This window comes from Myotis nattereri, assembly GCF_964212035.1.
Source record: "Myotis nattereri genome assembly, chromosome: 7".
Lineage (NCBI taxonomy): Eukaryota > Metazoa > Chordata > Mammalia > Chiroptera > Vespertilionidae > Myotis > Myotis nattereri.
In genome coordinates, this window is record NC_138082.1 from 46,536,011 (window position 1) to 46,557,196 (window position 21,186).

Consider the following 21,186-nt stretch of genomic DNA (forward strand, 5'->3'; position numbering starts at 1 on the left):
TAAGTTTCTCCGTTGTACTTATGTAAGCCGCAGCTAGAGTAGCCTTTTTATAAAAAACAGTACAATTTTCTCTCTCTCATAAGCCCCGGTGGCTTCCCATTTGCTCTTAGTTAGGATGAAGTCATGCTCTCACCTGAAACTTCAGTTCCTTTAGAAGCGCTCCTTGTTTATCCGCCTTTTATAAGCTCCTTGTGATACTTGGTGCTTCATTATATATCAGTATAGTTAGTGGTTAAGAGCTCGGATTCTGAAGCCAGACTGACTGGGTTTGAATCCTAATTCTGACTGCTATTAAATAACGGTATAATCTTGGGCTTATTACTGAATCATCCTCTGTCTCACTGTCTTCATCTGGGAATGGTAACAGTGCCTACATCATAGGGTCGTGATTGATTGAGCTATCACAGGTAAATCACATAGAACATTGGTGCTTAATAAATGTAAGATCATCATTATTAGAAATCCTCTCTGTATAGTGAGACAAGGACTGTGCCTTCGTGGCTTACTAAAAACATTCTGTATTGTTCTGACTCCGGGAAAATTTGGAATTTGAATTCTGAGCACTTCAATTCTAGTCTTAGCTCAACCAGTAACTATTTTTTTTGTTGTTGTTGTTAAATTGGACAAGTAATAAGTATCATGGGCCTCCCCTATCAGGAGTGATCTATGAGCTTGCTTATTATTCCTATATCTTTGATTCTAACAATAGTTCATCCTCGTGCACTATAATGATTGAAGTAGGCTTACAAGGGCCTCATGGTGGAAAAAATCATAATAGCTCACCTTGGATCTAAAAATCACCAAAAGTGTACAATTACATAACACTGCTAGCTCAGCCTAAAACTTGCCCAGCTTTTCAGCCTACTAATTACAGCACCCTTCTGCCACTGTTTTTAGGGCCAAAGGGGATTTTCTTTTAGAAATTAGAAAATGCAGATGAGAGCCTAACGACTTGAACCTTCATACTGACCTAAATACTAAGCACTCACTCCAACCTCTACAAAGCCCTTTCATGGTTGCCAGGTCCATTGAGAAACAAAGCAACAGATTGTAAATCAAATTTTATAGACTTATCTGTACCATGGTGGGAAAGATTGAGTTAGTTGCTTAGTGATAACTCTATTATGAGAAGGTACTTTACTCATCTAATCTTGGGAGAACGATGTGTCATATATAAGTATTATAATCAGCATACACTGGCACTAACTTTTATCAGTAGTGAACTTAATTTTACTTTCATCTATTTTCATTTATTATGATTGCCTCTGAATTTTATCCTTTATGCCACTCTGCTTTCTCTCACATGAATCTTTGAAAATTCTTTTCTATTTATTTAAATCCAACTTTTAAATATTTAGAACAGTGCATTTAGAACAGTTCTCAACCTTGGCTGCACATTAGAATCACCTGGGAATGTTTTTAAAATCCTGATTTCTGGGCCTCATCCTCTGGAAATTCTGTTTCTTTGTTACTAATGTTGTGGCCCCACCCCATAACAAAGAAACAGAATTTCTGGAGGATGAGGCCCAGAAATCAGGATTTTAAAAAGATTCCCAGGTGATTCCAATGTGCAGCCAAGGTTGAGAACCACTGATTTAGAAGAAGTTTATTAAAGCTGGAAACGGTGAAACAAGAAAGGGCCTAGGATAGAAGAAGCAACAGGCAAGCGACTAAGAGGGTAAATGAGCCGAGGCTGGGCTGCTTTGGCTCACTAAGAAGTCAGGGGAAAGGGGACCTTGGGGACAGCTTCAGGGGGGGTGGCCACTGCCCATTGCTCCCTGGGTGCAAGTCCCGTGGGGTCCCTTAGAGTTTGAGTTGCATTCCTGTGGGGGAAGAGGAGGAAGGGAAAGACACAGGCATGCTCCCCAAAGGGAGGGCACACCTAAACCCAACTTTTAATATAATTAGCTAATATTTATTGGATATTTACTATGAATTATACTTTTCTAAATACTTTATATGGCCCTAACTGGTTTGGCTCAGTGGATAGAACATCGGCCTTCGGACTGAAGGGTCCCAGGTTCGATTCCGGTCAAGGGCATGTACCTTGGTTGCGGGCACATCCCCAATAGGGATGTGCCTCTTGCACAATAGCTGTGCAGGAGGCAGCTGATCGATGTTTCTCTCTCATTGATGTTTCTAACTCTCTATCCTTCTCCCTTCCTCTCTGTAAAAAAACAATAAAATATATTTAAAAAATAAATAAGTACTTTATATGCTTCACCCCATTTTATCCTTTTAACAACCCAAACTTTATAAATGAGGCTGAGAGAGGGTATTAGCACAAAGTCCTGCAGCTAATAAAGTTATCTTGACTCCAAAATGAATATTCTTAATTACTCCATCCTTTATTATTTCTGATCTCATGCTTCTATAATTTTGTGATAAGTAGTTTACCACTACTGCTTATTTTTAGATTAAATTGATGGGGAGAGTGTGAGTTAAGGACCTGCTTCTTAATATGTAAGCTAAGTGTTTTCTTAAAGGGGCACCTTTGTATATAAATTACAGTGAAACCTAAATTATTAAATCTGTCTTTTAATGGCACTTGTTGTTTAAAAAAACTTTTAAGTCACCGGAAGTCAAACAATACTGGTCACTTTTTATTTTGTTACTTAAGAAATAGACTGATGATGATTTAAACAAACGAGTATCAAAACCGTTTTTTGGTGTGGTGTTTTTTAGACAACTAGGGAAAATTAAAGACTAGTTGGGTATTAGATGAGGTTAGGTGTGATAATGTCTGTTTGAACAGTTTCATAATTAAAGTTTAGGAACTTGTTAATTTTCAAACAAGTGAGGGAAAAGGTGGGGAGTTGCTAGGAGAAGCTAGAGAAAAAAGGTTTGCTTTATCCAACCCACAAAAAAAGCATTAGAGCCATCTGTTTTCCTGGCTGTTTGCTGCCAGGATAGAGGAACAGCTTCATATTAAAAACAAAAAATAGCTTTGTTGTTTTATTTTGATTTATTTATAAAACTTTAAAGTTTCCTCTGATTTAGCACCATGGAATATGTATCTTGTTTCTGATCATGTGTCATTGAACTGTATATAATCTTAGCAAAGATCAACACAAGAATTGTAGTGTATATTCTAATTCCATATTATGCGAAAATCATCACCAATTTTTTTTTAACCTCTTCAGCTATTCAGTTGGTCTTTGGTCCTAACTCTTGTGACTTGAATCCTAGGCTTTTGACCTTTATGAACAAAGATACGCTGCTGTGAAGATCCATCAGCTTAATAAAAGCTGGAGGGATGAGAAAAAGGAAAATTACTATAAGTAAATATAATACTTCATTCTTTTTATCAATTGAAAACATATTTAATGTAATGGAGAATTAAAATACTCTCTCTTCCTGTAGACATGCCTGCAGAGAGTATAGAATACACAAAGAGCTGGATCATCCCAGAATAGTTAAACTCTATGATTATTTCTCCTTGGATACAGATACGTAAGTGAATATAAGTAAAGATATGTTTGCTTTCTGCTTTCCCTATTCTGTGGTGGTGGTATAAATGACTTCATTTCTTCTCTATGGTTCTGAATTATTGGATAATATTTCATATCTAATTTTTTTAATCTTCTCCATTTTAGGTTTTGTACAGTGTTAGAATACTGCGAAGGCAATGACTTGGATTTCTATCTGAAGCAACATAAATTAATGTCGGAGAAAGAAGCTAGGTCTATTGTAATGCAAATTGTAAATGCACTAAGATATCTCAATGAAATCAAACCCCCTATTATACATTATGATCTTAAGCCAGGTAATTAATAACATGTCTAAATAAATTTTTAAGCTCTAAGGAGTATAATGTCATATTTATTAATTTACCTGAAAACATGCTTTTTGGTTTAGTTTGTAAATGTCAATAGAGTAGTAGAATTTAAAGTCTTTTTGTCATGTCACTTTTTAAAATTATATTTATTTTCCAAAAGTTAGCGTAAGTCATAAAGATGTTATTTATCTATATATCATTAAAAGAACCTTCTATTTTTATTTTGTTCCTAGGAAACATCCTTCTGGTGGATGGAACAGCTTGTGGAGAAATCAAAATCACTGATTTTGGTCTGTCCAAGATCATGGATGACGATAGCTATGGTGTAGATGGAATGGACCTAACTTCCCAAGGGGCAGGCACTTACTGGTAAATATATTACTGAAAACATCAAAATTGTCTAGACTAGTCACAAGGCTTTTTATGAGAGTTTAGTTTTTCTTTCCATGTACTTTTGAGTTTACTGTGCTGAGGGCACTGATGCGAAGTCTCTGAGTTGAGCGGGAGACCACGTTCATCAGTCTTCTTGACTCATCTCAGCAAACTAGAGGGAGAAAGACTTAGCATTAGCAGGTGACTTCAGAACCTACCCAGAAACTCCTAATGTGGAGAATGTGTGGGTTTTTTCTATAATGTTAGAGTGTCATTTATCATGAAAAAATACTTATATAGGAAATAAGCAAAAAGCCCTCTCTGTAGAGGTTTTGTAGTTAAAGTTTTTATTGGAGATGGATGCTTTGTTGATTGTGGATGGGAGAAGTATTTGGCCTTTGGACTTGACTCTCACAAACATCTTTTATTGACTTCATTACATATAGATATAAGTCTAGATAGCACCATAGATTCACAGTCTAAATGAATGTCATTCCCTTCACAGTTACCTAGGTGTTAAAAAAAATTACTTGAGTGTGAATTGTCAAACTTACTGTCCAGTTCACCAAAGTGAAGAACGTAGATTATAAAATTTCAAAACAAACTTAGTTTTCAGAATAAATTAGTTGAGCAAAACGAGGGACATTTTAATTGGAAGAAAGATAACTGTATTTAATTTTCTTGAACAGGATGGTGACTACAAACAGTCTTCACAGATAGCTTGGGCACATAATGACCAGTCCCATAAGACAGCACAGTTCTGTACGGACTTCACTTTTATGAACAGGGATTAGTCGTGTTCATGCATTCTTTTAAAGCCATTTTAAAGTTTTAAATTCTGCTTGTGGCATTTTCTAGGAATATGAATAAGATATGTCATGAATTTTTTTCATACTTAAAGAAAATTATTCAAACTAGTAACCCCCTAAATAGTTGTATCCTCAATTAGTAATCTTTAGACTTTTTTTTCTTTTAGCAGCAAGGCTTGCTTTTTCACAATAAAATCTTAGGGTCCTAATAAATAAAACCAATAAAAACAAGGCTTTTTGGTAGAACCCTATGGAAGACACTTGAAAACCATGTTCTAAATAATAGATCCTTTTTTTTTCTGCAAAGACACCCAGTATATTGTTCCCCTCTCACTCTGGCTTCACTCATGTAGGGCAGGGCAGATAAGGAAATTTACCTCTATCAGGTAGACACGAGACAGGGAGGCTTGTATTTAGGAGGCTGTGCAGGAAAGAGATATAGTCATGATGGTTACATGGGGAAGAAGCAAAGCTCTACCTAGAGGGAAGCAGAAAAGGTGCTCTCCACGTGAATTGGAGGGTTAGGGAAGGTATTCAGGATTGTCATATTCAAAAGCATAGGTGACAGAAAAGCAGTGTGGGCAGCTAAGTTAATTGGCTTTCCCTAGCCAGTTTGAGGGGTGGAGAAGAAGAGTGAGCGCAGATGTTGGAAGTTTAAGTTGCTGCTGGATTACGATGGGTCTTGTGTTACAAACGAGATATGAGGTAGTATATACCTTGGCAGTTAGTAATGCTGAGGTTCTTTAAACAGAAGAGCCACCTGATCAGATGTGTGTTTTAGGAAGAGAACTGCCTACAGTTTGAATGCTGGTGAAGAGGGGCAGTGGGAGAGGATTTATTCTATTATTAGACACTTACCCAAATTACAGAGGTAGAAAGGGTAGTTCCTAGAAGAAACGGGCTTAGCAAACAAGTTCTAGAGGTAAAAGAAGGTCCTTTGGAGCTTGGGAGTGAAAGCTAATGGTAACATGCCTGGGGAGGAGGAAAGGAAAGAGAAATGAAGAGGGAAGGGAAAGTGCCTAGAACATTGTAATTTCTAATGATAATATATGTTATTGTACACTTTAGGATGTGTGTATCATACTTTATCTCAAAGTTGTATGTTTTGGCACTAGGGTCAAGTGATACAAGGATTCAAAAACTTGATTAGTGATTTTCATTCATGAAGGTCCTAAGGTTTTATGTGGATAAAATTAGTTCTGAAATTTTACACTTAGATTTTAAATTACAGATTGTTAATAGTATCCTTTCCCTTTTTCTCCCCAAAAAACTATAGGTATTTACCTCCTGAGTGTTTTGTAGTTGGAAAAGAACCACCAAAAATTTCCAACAAGGTTGATGTGTGGTCAGTTGGAGTCATTTTCTTTCAGTGTCTTTATGGCAGAAAGGTAAGTTAAAGTATACCAGATGCAGCTGTACTATTTAGATAAGTGGAATTTTCCCCTTTTAAATACAAAGTTCATTAACTTAAAGTCAAAAGTCAATTTAAGTCCTTCCAAGGAAAGCCAGGCTTCTTCTCTATTTCTTTCAATCCTTACCTGAGGATATTTTTCTGTTGAGAATAGAAGGGAGGGAAGAGGAAAAGAGAAAGAAACATCGATGGGTTGCCTCCCGCACATGTCCTGATGTGGGCCGGGGATCGACCTGCAATCAAGGCATGTGTCCTTGGCCAGAATCAAACGTGAGATCCTTAGTTCCACAGGCTGACACTCTAACCCAGGGGTCCTCAAACTTTATAAACGGGGCCAGTTCACTGTCCCTCAGACCGTTGGAGGGCTGGACTATAGTTTAAAAAAAAACTATGAACAAATTCCTAGGCACACTGCACATATCTTATTTTGAAGTAAAAAAACAAAATGGGAACAAATACAATATTTGTATTTGCATGTGGCCCGCGGGCCGTAGTTTGAGGACGCCTACTCTAACCACTGAGTAAAACCGGCTAGGGCTCTTCTCTATTTCTTCTAAAATTTCTGTGGATCAGGATTATTTTAACGTCATAACAATTTTCTTGGCCTGCATTTTGCACACACACCTTTTTTTTTTAACTGAAGGAAAAGAACTACATGTTAACAGTGCTAACATTGTTAAGGAATACTGGAGCCAGAACTCTTCATTATCCTCCATTCTCTCTCCCTCACTGCATGCACACACAGTTTGGCCTTGACATAGTTTCCTCAGGGAAATTTCGCCAAACTTAAGTCTTAATATTTCCTAACCCTCTTTATTTGGAAGTCAGAACTACAAACTATTATAGATATTATCTGATCCCCATCCCATCTAGTCCCTTCATCAGTATGGAAAGAGAGATTAATGAACTTGTCTGGAAATTGACTGCAAATTAGGAGGACCAAACCCAGAGCTATTTCATTTAAGTTAGTGTACTATGCTCAAAGTATTTTATTCAGTGGTCTTTCCACAGGCATTTCCACTACTTCATCTTTTTTCTAATCAAATTTCATTTTGTAAATGTTAAGAATAAAGTTTTATGCCAAACCGGTTTGGCTCAGTGGATAGAGCGTCGGCCTGCAGACTCAAGGGTCCCAGGTTCGATTCCGGTCAAGGGCATGTACCTTGGTTGCGGGCACATTTCCTCTGGGGGGGCGTGCAGGAGGCAGCTAGTCGATGTTTCTAACGCTCTATCCTTCTCCCTTCTTCTCTGTAGAAAATCAATAAAATATATTTAAAAAAATAAAGTTTTAAATATCTTATGTTATTTTATCTTAATTACCTATGTTGCAGTAGCATTATTTTATTTTGCTTATTCACAGTGTTTCAGCTATTTTGAGGATTGATTCATTAGGCTGTCTCGGCAGGTACAAATTATAACTTTGTTGCTATGAAAATGCATCCCAACTTCCATGTAACTGAGGGCAAGACTTTTTTAGAACACAAATCATTTGTATCTTGAGTATTCAATGATAATATCTGTTTAAATTTTTTGTGAGATAAATTTCTCAACGTTTTATTTTTAGCCATTTGGTCACAATCAATCTCAACAAGACATTCTTCAAGAAAATACAATATTAAAAGCCACAGAAGTTCAGTTCCCTGTAAAACCAGTTGTAAGCACTGAAGCCAAGGTAATAAATTTCATGTCATAAATTGTGCTTAAAACAAAGTAATTACCACCACAGGAAAATCTGTCCAGGAGGTATAGAGTTGATCCTTGAACAATATGGGAAATTTGTAGGTGACTCACATAGCCTAGAAATATTGAAAAAAATTTTGAAAAAGTTAGGTATGTCATGAATACATAAAATCTATGTACATCCTTTCTCAACTTTTCTCTTATTATAAGAGTATATTAAATATTATATATATAACATACTAAATATGTCTTATTTGACTATTTAAGTCATTGATAAGACTTTCAGTCAAAAGTAATGTGAATTTTCAACTGCACTGGGGGTGATGTCCCTAGTCCCCATGTTATTCAAGGGCCAACTGATTAAGAAATAATAGAAGTATTATGTTGAGTCCTGGCAGTTGGTTGGAGCGTTGTCCTGTGCACTGGAGGGTCCCGGGTTCAATTCCTGGTCAGGGCTCATACAGTAGTTGTGGGTTCGATCCCCAGTCAGGGTGCGTACATAGCAAAAGTATTTGTCCAGAATTATACCTAGTAAGTATCAGAGCTACTTGATCTCATGTTACTCTGCACTAGCTCTTGAAAAAGCCTGACCTCTTCTTTAGCTTTCTTGACATGTAGAAGTCTCTGAAGCTATAACAATGACTTCCTAAAGTTCTTTTAAAAAAATCTTCACCTGGGGACATTTTCATTGATTATTTTTTTTTGGGGGGGGGAGGGGGCGAAACAAACGTTTACCATCTTTCAGTCGCCAATCGCATGCACCCCAGCTGGGACTGGGGATGTGCCTTGAACAGAATCAAACCAACAACCTTTCGGTGTACAGGATGTCACTCCTACCAACTGAGCCACATTAGCCAGGGCAGTACTAACCAGGTCCGACCCTGCTTGGCTTCCGAAATCGGGCGCATTCGGGTGGTATGGCCGTAGTCTAATCCATATATGTCTATGTGATAACATGAAATAGATATTTCCAATAGCAAAACTATGATGGTCCTTAATATCTTCCCACCTTCATCCTCTGATTGGCCTTTCCCATTTTTACTCCTGCTTTGTTATGCTTATCCCAAAGTTTATTTCTCTGTGACTCCCTGTTGTAGTCTTCTTTTTAAAACCTGTGGAATTCCAAGACAAATACATGACATTCCCGTTTCTTTCTGCGAGGCCATAAAATAATTCATAAACAGGCATTATATAGCTTCTATATTGTTAGAAGAGTGTAGATAAGCCCTGCTGTATGTCCCTGATCAAGGTCATAATGGCCTTCGTAATTGTACTGGTTTTTGTGTTAATATTAGTAACTGTCCCATATTTCATTTTATCTATTACATCTTTTTAAAATATATTTATTATTGATTAAGATATTACATATGTGTCCTTATCCCCACATTACCCCCTACGCCCCCCCTCCCCCTGTTGTCCATGTCCATTGGTTAGGCCTATATGCCTGCATATAAGTCCTTTGGTTGATCTCTCCCCTTTACCCCCATCCTCCCCTACCTTCCCTCCAAGGCCTGACAGTCCAATCAGTGCCTCTCCGTCTCTGGATCAGTCCTTGTTCATCAGTTTATGTTGTTCATTATATTCCACAAATGAGTGAGATCATGTGGTATTTATCCCTTAAAGGATATCCTTCAGCATTTCATATAATGCTGGTTTGGTGGTGATGAACTCCTTTAGCTTTTCCTTATCTGTGAAGCTCTTTATCTGACCTTCAATTCTGAATGATAGCATTGCAGGATAAAGTAATCTCGGTTGTAGGTTCTTGGCATTCATCACTTTGAATATTTCTTGCCACTCCCTTCTGGCCTGCAAAGTTTCTGTTGAGAAATCAGCTGACAGTCGTATGGGTACTCCCTTGTAGGTAACTAACTGTTTTAAGATTCTCTCTTTGTCTTTAGCCCTTGGCATTTTAATTATGATGTGTCTTGGTGTGGTCCTCTTTGGATTCCTTTTGTTTGGGGTTCTCTGCACTTCCTGGACTTGTAAGTCTATTTCTTTCATCAGGTAGGGGAAGTTTTCTGTCATGATTTCTTCAAATAGGCTTTCAGGATCTTGCTCTCTCTCTTCTTCTGGCACCCCGATAATTCAGATGTTGGTACGTTTGAAGTTGTCCCATAGGCTCCTTACTCTATCTTCATATTTTTGGATTCTTTTTTCATTTTGCTTTTCCGGTTGGGTGTTTTTTGCTTCTTCTTATTTCAGATCTTTGACTTGATTCTTGCGATCCTCTCGTCTGCTGTTGGATCTCTGTATATTATTCTTTATTTCAGTCAGTGTATGGTTAATTTCTGACTGGTCCTTTTCCATTTTTTTGGCATTCTCATTCAGATCCTTAAAGGTCTCACTAAGTTCCTCAGAGGTTCGTAGAAGATTCTTGAGTAACCTTATAACTGTGGTTCTGAACTCTGTCCTCCATTAGTTTGCTTTCCTCCATTTCTTTCATTTGTGACATGTTTCTTTGTCTTCGCATTTTTGGTTGACTGCGAGGACCCACTGTGTCTATAAGAAGAACTGCTGTGCTGGAGACACCCTTATGCGGTAGGACTTGCTTCAGTGAGGCTTTGGTGCTCATTGAGTCTGCTTCTTGAGTGTGTCCCTTATAAATGTGAGAAGTTGATATCTGACCCGGAGTACCCTGGCTCCTGGATCTCCAAGTCAACCACTGTGTGGGTCCACAGCAGGGGTACAGCAATATCAACAGATTTCTCTTTGTTTGGAGCTTGGAAGTTTTGGAGCTCTCTGATTCACTGCAATTTGTTAGGCTGCAAAAGCGCAGGTGCCTCCTTTGTGCCGCTGAGCACAGCTTGGGAGGGGATTGTAAATTGAGTGGGACGGGGTCTCAGAGAGTCCCCAGGGCGGAGCAAACAGCAATGGTGTTGTCAGCAACTCCCGAGTGCCACGTGCCCCCACCACAACAATGATCCCTGCGAGCAGCTCTGTGAGAAAGTCACCCTCGCTTTCGGACCCGCTGCAAGGCAGTCCCGTTTCTCCTGTAGGAGCCTGGGACCCCAGCATCTCGCCGTAAATGAGTTCAGTACGTTTGAGAACTTGTCCCCTTCCGATTGAAAAAAACCACACGCGCGCCTCCGTACCTCTGTTCTTGGCACCTCTCCCCTCCTACTTGGTCTCAATGCGCTCTTTTCTTTCCTTCTAGTTGTAGAACTTCCACTCGGTCAGCTTTCCCGTGGTTCTGGATGATAGCTGTTTTGTCTTATAGTTGTGGTTTTAATGTTGTTGTGGGGGGCAGCACGTACAGGTTTGTACCTTATGCCGCCATCTTGGTTCCTCCTCTAGTACATCTTTTTTAAAATTTATCAGTATTGTTGAAAGTATTACAGATGTCCTCTTTTTCTTCCCCAGTGACTCCCTCCACCCCGCCTTCCTCTAGATTGGTTAGTCTATCCATTACATCTTTATTGGCTTTTTGCAAATCATTTGAATGACTTAAAAAGATAACTGACGTTCTTATTTTAAAACATGAGTTATTTTTGGAAGGTAAATACGGCTTCTTTTAAAAAAAATTTTGACGCCAGTATCCCTGATGAACATAGATGCTAAAATCTTCAAAATATTAGGGAATTGATTCCAGCAATACATTTAAAAGATCATACACCATGACCAAGTGGGATTTATTCCAGGGATACAAGGCTGGTATAATATTTGCAAATCAATCACATAAACAAAATGAAGCATAAAAAAATTACATGATCATATCAATAGACGCAGAAAAAGCATTTGACAAAACCCAACACTCTTTTTTGATCAAAACTCTCAGCAAAGTGGGAATAGAGGGATCATACCTAAACATAATAAAGAATATACATGACGACAAACCTATGGTCAACATCATACTCAATGGGCAAAAACTAAGTGTTTCCTCTAAGAACACTTAATGGGAAAAGCACCACTCTTATTCTACATAGTATCAGAATTCCTAGCCACAGTGATCAAACAAGAAGAAAGGAGAAGGAAGTAAAATTATTATTTGCAGATGACATGATATTGTACATAAAAACCCTAAAGACTCCACCAAAAATCTACTCTCTTTTTTTTTTTTATAATATATTTTATTGATTTTTTACAGAGAGGAAGGGAGAGATAGTTAGAAACATCGATGAGAGAGAAACATCGATCAGCCGCCTCCTGCACATCTCCTACTGGGGATGTGCCCACAACCCAGGTACATGCCCTTGACCGGAATTGAACCTAGGACCTTTCAGTCCGCAGGCTTACGCTCTATCCACTGAGCCAAACCGCTTTCGGCAAATCTACTCTCTTTAATAAATGAATTCAGCAAAGTAGCAGTTACAAAATCATTCAGAAATTGATGGCATTTTAATACACCAATAATGAACTCTCAGAAAGGGAAATTTAAAAAACAACCCCGTTTACCATTACAACAAAAAAATTAAGATATTTAGAAATAAACTTAACCAAGGAGGTAAAAACCAGTCGTCGGAAAGTAGACCCCAAATAGCCACAGCAATGTTGGAAAAAAGAACAAAGTTGGAGGGCTCACAATACCATATATCAAACTATACTACAAAGCCACTGTAATAATAATAATAATAAAAAAAAAAAAAGCCTGGTACTAGCACAAGAATAGGCATATAGATTAGTAGAACAGAACACAGGCCCCAGAAATCAACCCACATCCTATGGTCAATTAATATTTGATAAAGGAGGCAAGAACATACGATAGAGTAAAGACAGTCTCTTCAACAAATGGTCTTGGAAAAATTGGACAGGTACATGCAAAAAGATGAAACTAGACCACCAACTTACACCATACACAAGAATAAACTCAAAATGGATAAAAGATTTAAATGTAAGTCGTGAAACCATAAAAATCCTAAAAGAAAACATAGGCAGCAAAATCTCAGGCTTTTCACAGATAAATCTTCTAGGGCAGTGGTCGGCAAACTGTGGCTCATGAGCCACATGTGGCTCTTTGGCCCCTTGAGTGTGGCTCTTCCACAAAATACCAACTTCTGCACATGGGCCATGAAGTTTCAATCGCACTGTACATGCGCACCTGCACGTGGTATTTTGTGGAAGAGCTACACTCAAGGGGCCAAAGAGCCACATGTGGCTCGCGAGCTGCAGTTTGCCGATCACTGTGCTTGGGCAAGAGAAACAAAGGAAAAAAGTTTTAAAAAATGGAACTACATCAAACTAAAAAGCTACTGCACAGCAAGAGAAACCATCATCTGAATGAAAAGAACCCACTGTATGGGAGAACATATTTGGCAATAATACAGCTGATAAGGGGTTAATTTCCAAAATATATAAAGAACTCATACAACTCAACAAAAGGAAGACAAACAATCCAATTAAATAATGGGCTAAGGACCTAAGTAGACACTTCTCCAAAGTGGACATACTGATGGCCAAGAGACATGAAAAAATGCTCAAAGTCACTGATCATCAGAGAGATACAAATTAAAATGACAATGAGGTACTAACACCTGTCAAAATGGCTAAACAAATGACAAGTGCTGGTGAGGATGTGGAGAAAAGGGGACCCGTATGCACAGTTGGTGGAAATGCAGACTGTACAGCCACTATGGAAAACAGTGGAGTTTCCTCAAAAAATCAAAAATGGAACTGCCACTTGACCCAACAACCGCACTTCTAGGAAAACAGCCAAAGAAACCCATACACCAATCAGAAAGAATATATGCATCCCTATATTCATAGCAGCATTATTTCCAATACCTAAGGTTTGGAAACAGTAGATGAATGGATAAAGCTGTGGTACATTTACACAATGGCATACTATGCAGCTGTAAAAAAGAGGGATCTCCTACCCTTTGAAACAGCATGGATGGACCTGGAGATCATGTTAAATGAAATAAGCCAGTCAGAGAAAGACAAATATCGCATGATCTCACTTATTAGTGGAAGCTAATAAACAAAATAAATTGACCAACAAAATAAGTCCATGGGGATGGAACAGACTGACATATCTCAGAGGGGAGAGAGGGACAGGAAGAGAGAAATCAAAGAACTTATATATTTACTAGAGGCCTAATGCATGAAATTCGTGCACTAGAGGGCAGGGGGGGTCCCTCAGCCCAGCCTGCGCCCTCTTGCAGTCCGGGACCCCTCAGGGGATATCCACCTGCCGCCTTAGGCAGGAGAGGCTCCTGTCACTGCCGCAATGCTCACCAGCCATGAGCCCAGCTTCTGGCTGAGCAGCGCTCCCCCTGTGGGAGCACACTGACCACCAGGGGACAGCTCCTGCATTGAGGGTCTGCCCCCTGGTGGTCAGTGTGCATCATAGTGACCGGTCGTTCCCCTGTTCGGTCTATTTGTATATTAGGGTTTTATTGTATAGGACAGTGATGGCGAACCTATGACACACATGTCAGAGGTGATACGCGAACTCATTTTTTTGGTTGATTTTTCTTTGTTAAATGGCATTTAAATATATAAAATAAATATCAAAAATATAAGTCTTTGTTTTACTATGGTTGCAAATATCAAAAAATTTCTATATGTGACACGGCCCCAGACTTAAGTTAGGGTTTTTCAAAATGCTGACACGCCGAGCTCAAAAGGTTCGCCATCACTGATATAGGATATGCATAGCCCATGGACACAGACAGTAGTATGGTGAAGGCCTGGGGGAAGAAGTAGGGACTGGACAGAGGAGGGTAAAGGGGTTATGGGGGACATTTATAATACTGTCAACAATAAAAATATATAAGTGAAAAATTTTTTTAAAGATCTTGGTGTTAGTATCTAAATTTTGTCTTCTGTTTATCACAGCATCAGTGAGAACAGAAACTAAATGAATGTAGCAATGCAGGATCCATGTATCTACATTTTTAATAGTAACAAGAATGAGTGTAGTGTGACTATAGTGTGCCAAAAAGAAGTCCCATTCACCACCTCTGGCTCTTTATAGGTGCCACAGTCACCCTTTTGGTACCAGGGGAAAACCACATTATTTTTGCTTGTTTCGTAACCTTTTGTCCTTACAGAATACACCTTTGCCAAGTACCTCTACTGGCCTCATTTAGGCATCTTAAGCATATTTACTCCTCGTATACTCTTTAACCTGGCTATTGGTAGTTTTTCATCCTTTTAAACTCTGTCTTCAACATAATCACTCTTGATTTCTTTTTTCTATATCTTAATCATTTTCAGAGTGGTCTCTGAAACTTGTTTTGTTAAAGACTTAAAAAGATAAGACCTAAGGGATCAGAAAGACTTTTGATAAAATGTTAGTATGCTAACCATGGTATGAGAAGAGCTAGATTTGTTTTTAGAGAAAAAATTACTTCCAATGACTTTCAAAACAAAGAACAGGCAAAATTGTTCCATTTAAGTTGAAGTTTGATCACATTAAAAAGTATGTTATAGTTTTCTTATTAATGGTTTATTTCATGGCAAGCTATAGGGTACTGTCTAGCCCAGTGATGGCGAACCTTTTGAGCTCAGCGTGTCAGCATTTTGAAAAACCCTAACTTAACTCTGGTGTTGTGTCACATATAGAAATTTTTTGATATTTGCAACCATAGTAAAACAAAGACTTATATTTTTGATATTTATTTTATATATTTAAATGCCATTTAACAAAGAAAAATCAACCAAAAAAATGAGTTCGCGTGTCACCTCTGACACCGTGTCATAGGTTTGCCATCACTGGTCTAGTGTCAGCAATAAGAAAGGGAAAGAATTATCAATTATCACTTAAGAATGTTTTATCTGTTGTAGAAAAATGCACAAATCTCAAATATAATACTGGGTGAAAGAAGCCACATAAAAGAGAACATAATCTGTGGTTTCACTTACATAAAGGTCAAAACAGCAGAACTCAACTACAGTGTTAAAAGTTAGGGTGGAAGTTACCCAGGTGGGTTGTAGGCAGAGCCCATGCTTAAACAGGCAGGAAGAAACTCAGATGGTTTTGGTAAAATTATTTTATCTGGTTGCCAGTTACATTGATATATTCACTTTATACTGTATACTTAGAGTTTTGTGTGGTTTTTTTAAAGAAGCTCTTCTCAAGGACAGGATACATAAAACCAGTCTGAGTAAGGGAAAAGATAGTGATTCTATTCCACTTTTAGCTTTTTCAAAAGTTGCTGATGCTCAACGTTAACCTATGAAACAAAAACCTCAATGGAAATGTTCCTTCATGTAAAGAAAGTCTTTATGCTCAATAGGAAAAAAAAATAATATGGTTAAAACTAAACTGACAGAGAGTGAGAGGATTATTTTAGCAGAAGATAAATTCTAGAAATAAGTGTGCAGAATTTGTAATTATAAATGCAGCTTTCCATATCCAACATAATATTAGAAGTCCTAGCTAGAGCAATTAGGCAGAAATAGAAATAAAAGGCATCCAAAGTCAAAAAGGAAGAAATAATTTACAGATGATATTATATAGTTAACCCTTGAACAACACGGGTTCAAACTGTACCAGTCCACTTATACACAGATTTTTCAGTTAACCCACACAGTTCAAATTGAATTAAAGGTCAACGGGTCATTGGGAATTGCATATGCAGAGGGCCAAATTAAGTTACATGTGGATTTTGACTGCTAGGAGTTGTCACCCCTAACCCTTTGTTGTTCAGGGGTCACCTGTATACTGAAAACCTTAAAAACATCACCAAAAAACTGTTAGAACTAATCTACAAATTCAGTAAAGTTGCAGGATGCAAACTCAATATATAAAAATCTGTTGCATTTCTTTTTTTTTTTTTTAATACATTTTATTGATTTTTTACAGAGAGGAAGGGAGAGAGATAGAGAGTTAGAAACATCGATGAGAGAGAAACATCGATCAGCCGCCTCCTGCACATCTCCTACTGGGGATGTGCCCGCAACCCAGGTACATGCCCTTGACCGGAATCGAACCTAGGACCTTTCAGTCCGCAGGCCGACGCTCTATCCACTGAGCCAAACCGGTTCCGGCCTATTGCATTTCTATACACAAACTATCAGAAAGAGAAATTAAGAAAATAAGCCCATTTGCATCTTAAAGAGTAAAATACCTAGAGGTGAATTTAACCAACAAGTTGATAGATTTATACATTGAAAACTGTAAGATGTTAATGGAAGAAATTAAAGAAACACAAATATATGGATAGTCCATACTCATGGGTTGGAAGAACTGATATTATAAAAATGTCTGTACTACCTAAAGCAATCTACAGATTCCTGTAATCCCTACCAAAATTCCAATGGTATTTTTCATAGAACTAGAACAAACAATTATAAGATTTGTGTGGAACCACAAAAGACCCAGAATAGCCAAAGCGTCTTGAGAAAGAACAACAAAGCTGGAGGCATCATGCTCCCTGATTGCAAACTATAATATAACTATAGTAATCCAAACAGTATGGCACTGGCATAAAAACAGACACAACGATCAGTGGAACAGAATTGAGAGCCCAGAAATAAACCTACACATATATGGTCAATTATTTTATGAACAGGAGTCAAAAATATGCAATGGGGTAAAGACAGTCTCTTCAATAAATAATGTCAGGAAAACTGAGCCACTTATACCATAAACAAAAATTTACTCAAAATGGATGAAAGATATGAAGGTGTAAAGATCTGAAACACAAAACTCCTAAAAGAAAATAGAGCTAGTAAGCTTTTGACCTCCATCTTGGTGAGGAATTTTTGGATTTGACACCAAAAGCAAAGGCGACAAAAACAAGTGCAGTACTGACGCTTCTGCACAGCAAAGGAAACCATCAACAAGATGAAAAGGCAGAGACTTGAACAGATCTCTCCCAATGTTCAAAACAGCATTCACAATAGCAAAAGGGTGGAAACAACCCAATATCAATCAACAGGTGAATGGATAAACAGAATGTTGTACATACATGCAGTTGAATATTACTTAATTTAAAAAGGGACAAAATTCTGATGCATGCTGCAAGTATGGATGACTCTTAAACATTGTGCTAAGCGAAATAAGCCAGATACAAAAGGACAAATATTGTGTGATTCCACTTATATTCTAGGTACTTATATATAGATATTTAGGATAGCCAAATCATAAACAAGACAGAACAGTGGTTTCCAAAAGTTAGGGGAGGAAGACATCAGTAGTTACTATTTAATGGTTATAGTAAAAGTTTCAGTTTGAGCCGAAACCGGTTTGGCTCAGTGGATAGAGCGTCGGCCTGCGGACTGAAAGGTCCCAGGTTCGATTCCGGTCAAGGGCATGTACCTGGGTTGCGGGCATATCCCCAGTAGGAGATGTGCAGGAGGCAGCTGATTGATGTATCGATGTTTCTAACTCTCTATCTCTCTCCCTTCCTCTCTGTAAAAAATCAATAAAAGATATTTAAAAAAAAAAAAAGTTTCAGTTTGAAATGATGAAAAAGCTGCCTTAAATGTGTCCATTCTTCTCTGGAATTTAGTTGTTTGATACTTAGAAGAGGAAAGATTTTAATTGCTGACTTTTTTTTTTAAGGCCTTTATACGACGCTGTTTGGCATACCGAAAAGAAGATCGATTTGATGTGCACCAACTGGCAAATGACCCGTACCTTCTCCCACACATGAGAAGATCAAACTCTTCAGGAAACTTACACATGGCTGGGCTGACAGCATCCCCCACACCCCCTGCTTCAAGCATAATGACTTACTGACTTTCCTCCAAAATTGGCATGACACCTTTGAATTGCTTCCAGGTGCACACTTGAGTTTAAGAGCATTTGAGTGTTTTTTTGTTACTTTCTTTTTTACACAGGACATGATTGAGAACTGTTCGCAAGCCGAAGTTCTTTGTGGCGTCGTTTGTATGAGAAAGGATCATGGACAGTGAATAAATGTACACTTCTGACTATAAATAACCTTGAGGCGTGAAGGGTGACTGCCTGTTGCACAGAAACGGGAATACCATGTTCAGACAAGAAAAATGATTTGTTTGGGGAAACACTGTAAATAGCGTTTATAATACTTAAATACATTTGGTTGTTACTAAAGAGTTCTAATATGAAGGGTAGTTTTTCATTATTTAAAAACACTTGGAAAAAATGAGAAGTATTTCTAACACAAGAACTACAGTGCCTGGATACATTCTTCAGCATTTGGCAGTTAATCTGCCGAGACCAAAGTAAGACCTGAATGACAGTGACAGTTGTGTTTTATAGATAGAATGTGAGAGTTAGAATCTTTGGACAAGGTTAGACTTTGTCATTTGCCTGTTCTGGCTTTTACCACATTGTACCTCGAAATCACATGTCCTTTTTTTTCACTGGTTATGTTAAAGGGAGAGCTATTATTCCTAGATACTTTACACCTTTGACAAAATGAGCTGCTCATTTTAAAATCAGTTGAATTCACTAAATTGTAATATCTCCAGTGTTTCAACATGTTAGAAGTAACATATTTTTGTTTTAATACCAGGCCTTGTTCATTAAAACAAATGACAGTATGTAACCAAAAGCAGACCAGTTCTATGCAGGATAATGATAAATTCCCTTCTAGCTCTATTGTAAATTGTTGTACATATGTCATATTTCAATTACCAAGTTTCAGCAGCTTATTCTTGTACAAATGTTTAAAAATATGGCTTTTCTAATTGGATATTGTATTTTTTTTAAGTCTTGAAGGCGCTTTAATTGCTGCTAAATGATGTTGCTTCTTTGCTAAAAAAAAAAAAAAAAAATCGAATGACCTCCTTAAAAAGGTGCAAATTGACTGTACATCATAGAGGCATATTAAAAGCAGGCATTCATTAACAATCAAGGCATGTAAAATGATCCATGTTGGACATACAGAGTTCTCTAAATCAGTTTCTTGGGTTCTAGGGCTGTGGAGCACATAGATACTAGATTTATACATTGTTCATGGTTATTCTACATTTCTAGAAGGTTCTTATCAGCAAGGTGGGATGATGGTCCCATAAACAAGTTTCTTGTGGTTTATACAGATTTGTTAAAATGTGAACATTTTCTAACTGCCTGGTATGGTAGAAGCCATTTTTCAGGATGTTGTATTTTACTCCTGTAAAAATTATTCCTTTATTGTTATATTCATAATGCTGATACATGTAAGTTGTCCATGTTGCTGAAAAAGGAGGCTCTACTTACTTTACCACAGATTCTCCTTAATATTGTACAGTTAGACTGTGGCTGTTATTTCTGATATTGCAAGCCATTTTGTTTTTCCATTGTACATACACACATTGTCTCTTTAAAATGCTGCTGAAATTGTAGAGAATGTAGCCAAACTGGTAATAAACAATGACAGTTAAAATGTAAAGACTATGAAAATTGCATTTAAGGGAGCTTTCAAGATTTAGAATATTGGCTCTGACTTGGCTCCTTAAGAATCAGCTGAATAAATTCTTTAAGTATACTTCAAGACAAGTATAAAGTGTTTCAAGCTGTTAAAGTGAACCTAATAACCATTATCAAGGTTAATTCTGGGTGGGTAACAGCAGTATCAGGAGTGGCTAGGGGCTGTACCTGCTCCTCTGTAGCTTAAGATAAAAATCCTATAAGAGCCCTAACCGGTTTGGCTCAGTGGATAGAGCGTCAGCCTGCGGACTGAAGAGTCCCAGGTTCGATTCCGGTCAAGGGCATGTACCTTGGTTGCAGGCACATCCCCAGTGGGGGGTGTGCAGGAGGCAGCTGATCGATGTTTCTCACTCTCTATTCCTCTCCCTTCCTCTCTTTAAAAAATCGATAAAATATATTTTAAAAAAAAATCCTGTAAGAAGTATTGGCATGGTCATGAAATGTTAACATTGACTGAGTGCCTTAGGTGATGCCCACAAATTTTTTCTATTTTGTTATTTTCATCATTCTGAATCATAAAGTACTATGTTCATATAGTAACTTATTTGAAGTTCTGAATTGAAGGAAAATGCCCATTTTTGTTTAAAATTTTGGTGAGATATTAAGTGGATGTATAAATCTAACATGAGGTTGATTTGAATAAGTAGTGTAGCCCAAGATCACTGCTTTACAATCATTTCCAAATGAATGAAAGTGGCTGATAGTCTCAAAATGCAGAAAAGGAGGGAAATGAGTCAACTTATAAACTGTCTCTTCCTCCTAAAGTTTTCCCAAACAAATGCTGTAGATTTCAGATAATATGCCAGTAACCCAGTAGATACAAGATGGCTAATTGAGCCAAACTGAATACTGT

The 21,186-nt window shown here is 37.8% G+C and overlaps 1 protein-coding gene across 1 annotated transcript in view; it reads left to right on the forward strand.

Moving 5' to 3' along the window:
• Positions 1–20,295, forward strand: part of TLK1 (tousled like kinase 1) — a 163,116-nt gene extending 142,821 nt beyond the window's left edge. Inside the window, exons 15-21 of the mRNA XM_081095673.1 lie at positions 3,190–3,281; positions 3,364–3,453; positions 3,597–3,766; positions 4,012–4,147; positions 6,236–6,347; positions 7,935–8,042; positions 18,501–20,295. Coding sequence (XP_080951799.1) covers positions 3,190–3,281; positions 3,364–3,453; positions 3,597–3,766; positions 4,012–4,147; positions 6,236–6,347; positions 7,935–8,042; positions 18,501–18,677 — 885 coding nt within the window. The 3' untranslated portion in view covers positions 18,678–20,295. The remainder of the gene's footprint in view (positions 1–3,189; positions 3,282–3,363; positions 3,454–3,596; positions 3,767–4,011; positions 4,148–6,235; positions 6,348–7,934; positions 8,043–18,500) is intronic.
• The last annotated feature ends 891 nt before the right edge of the window (positions 20,296–21,186 follow it).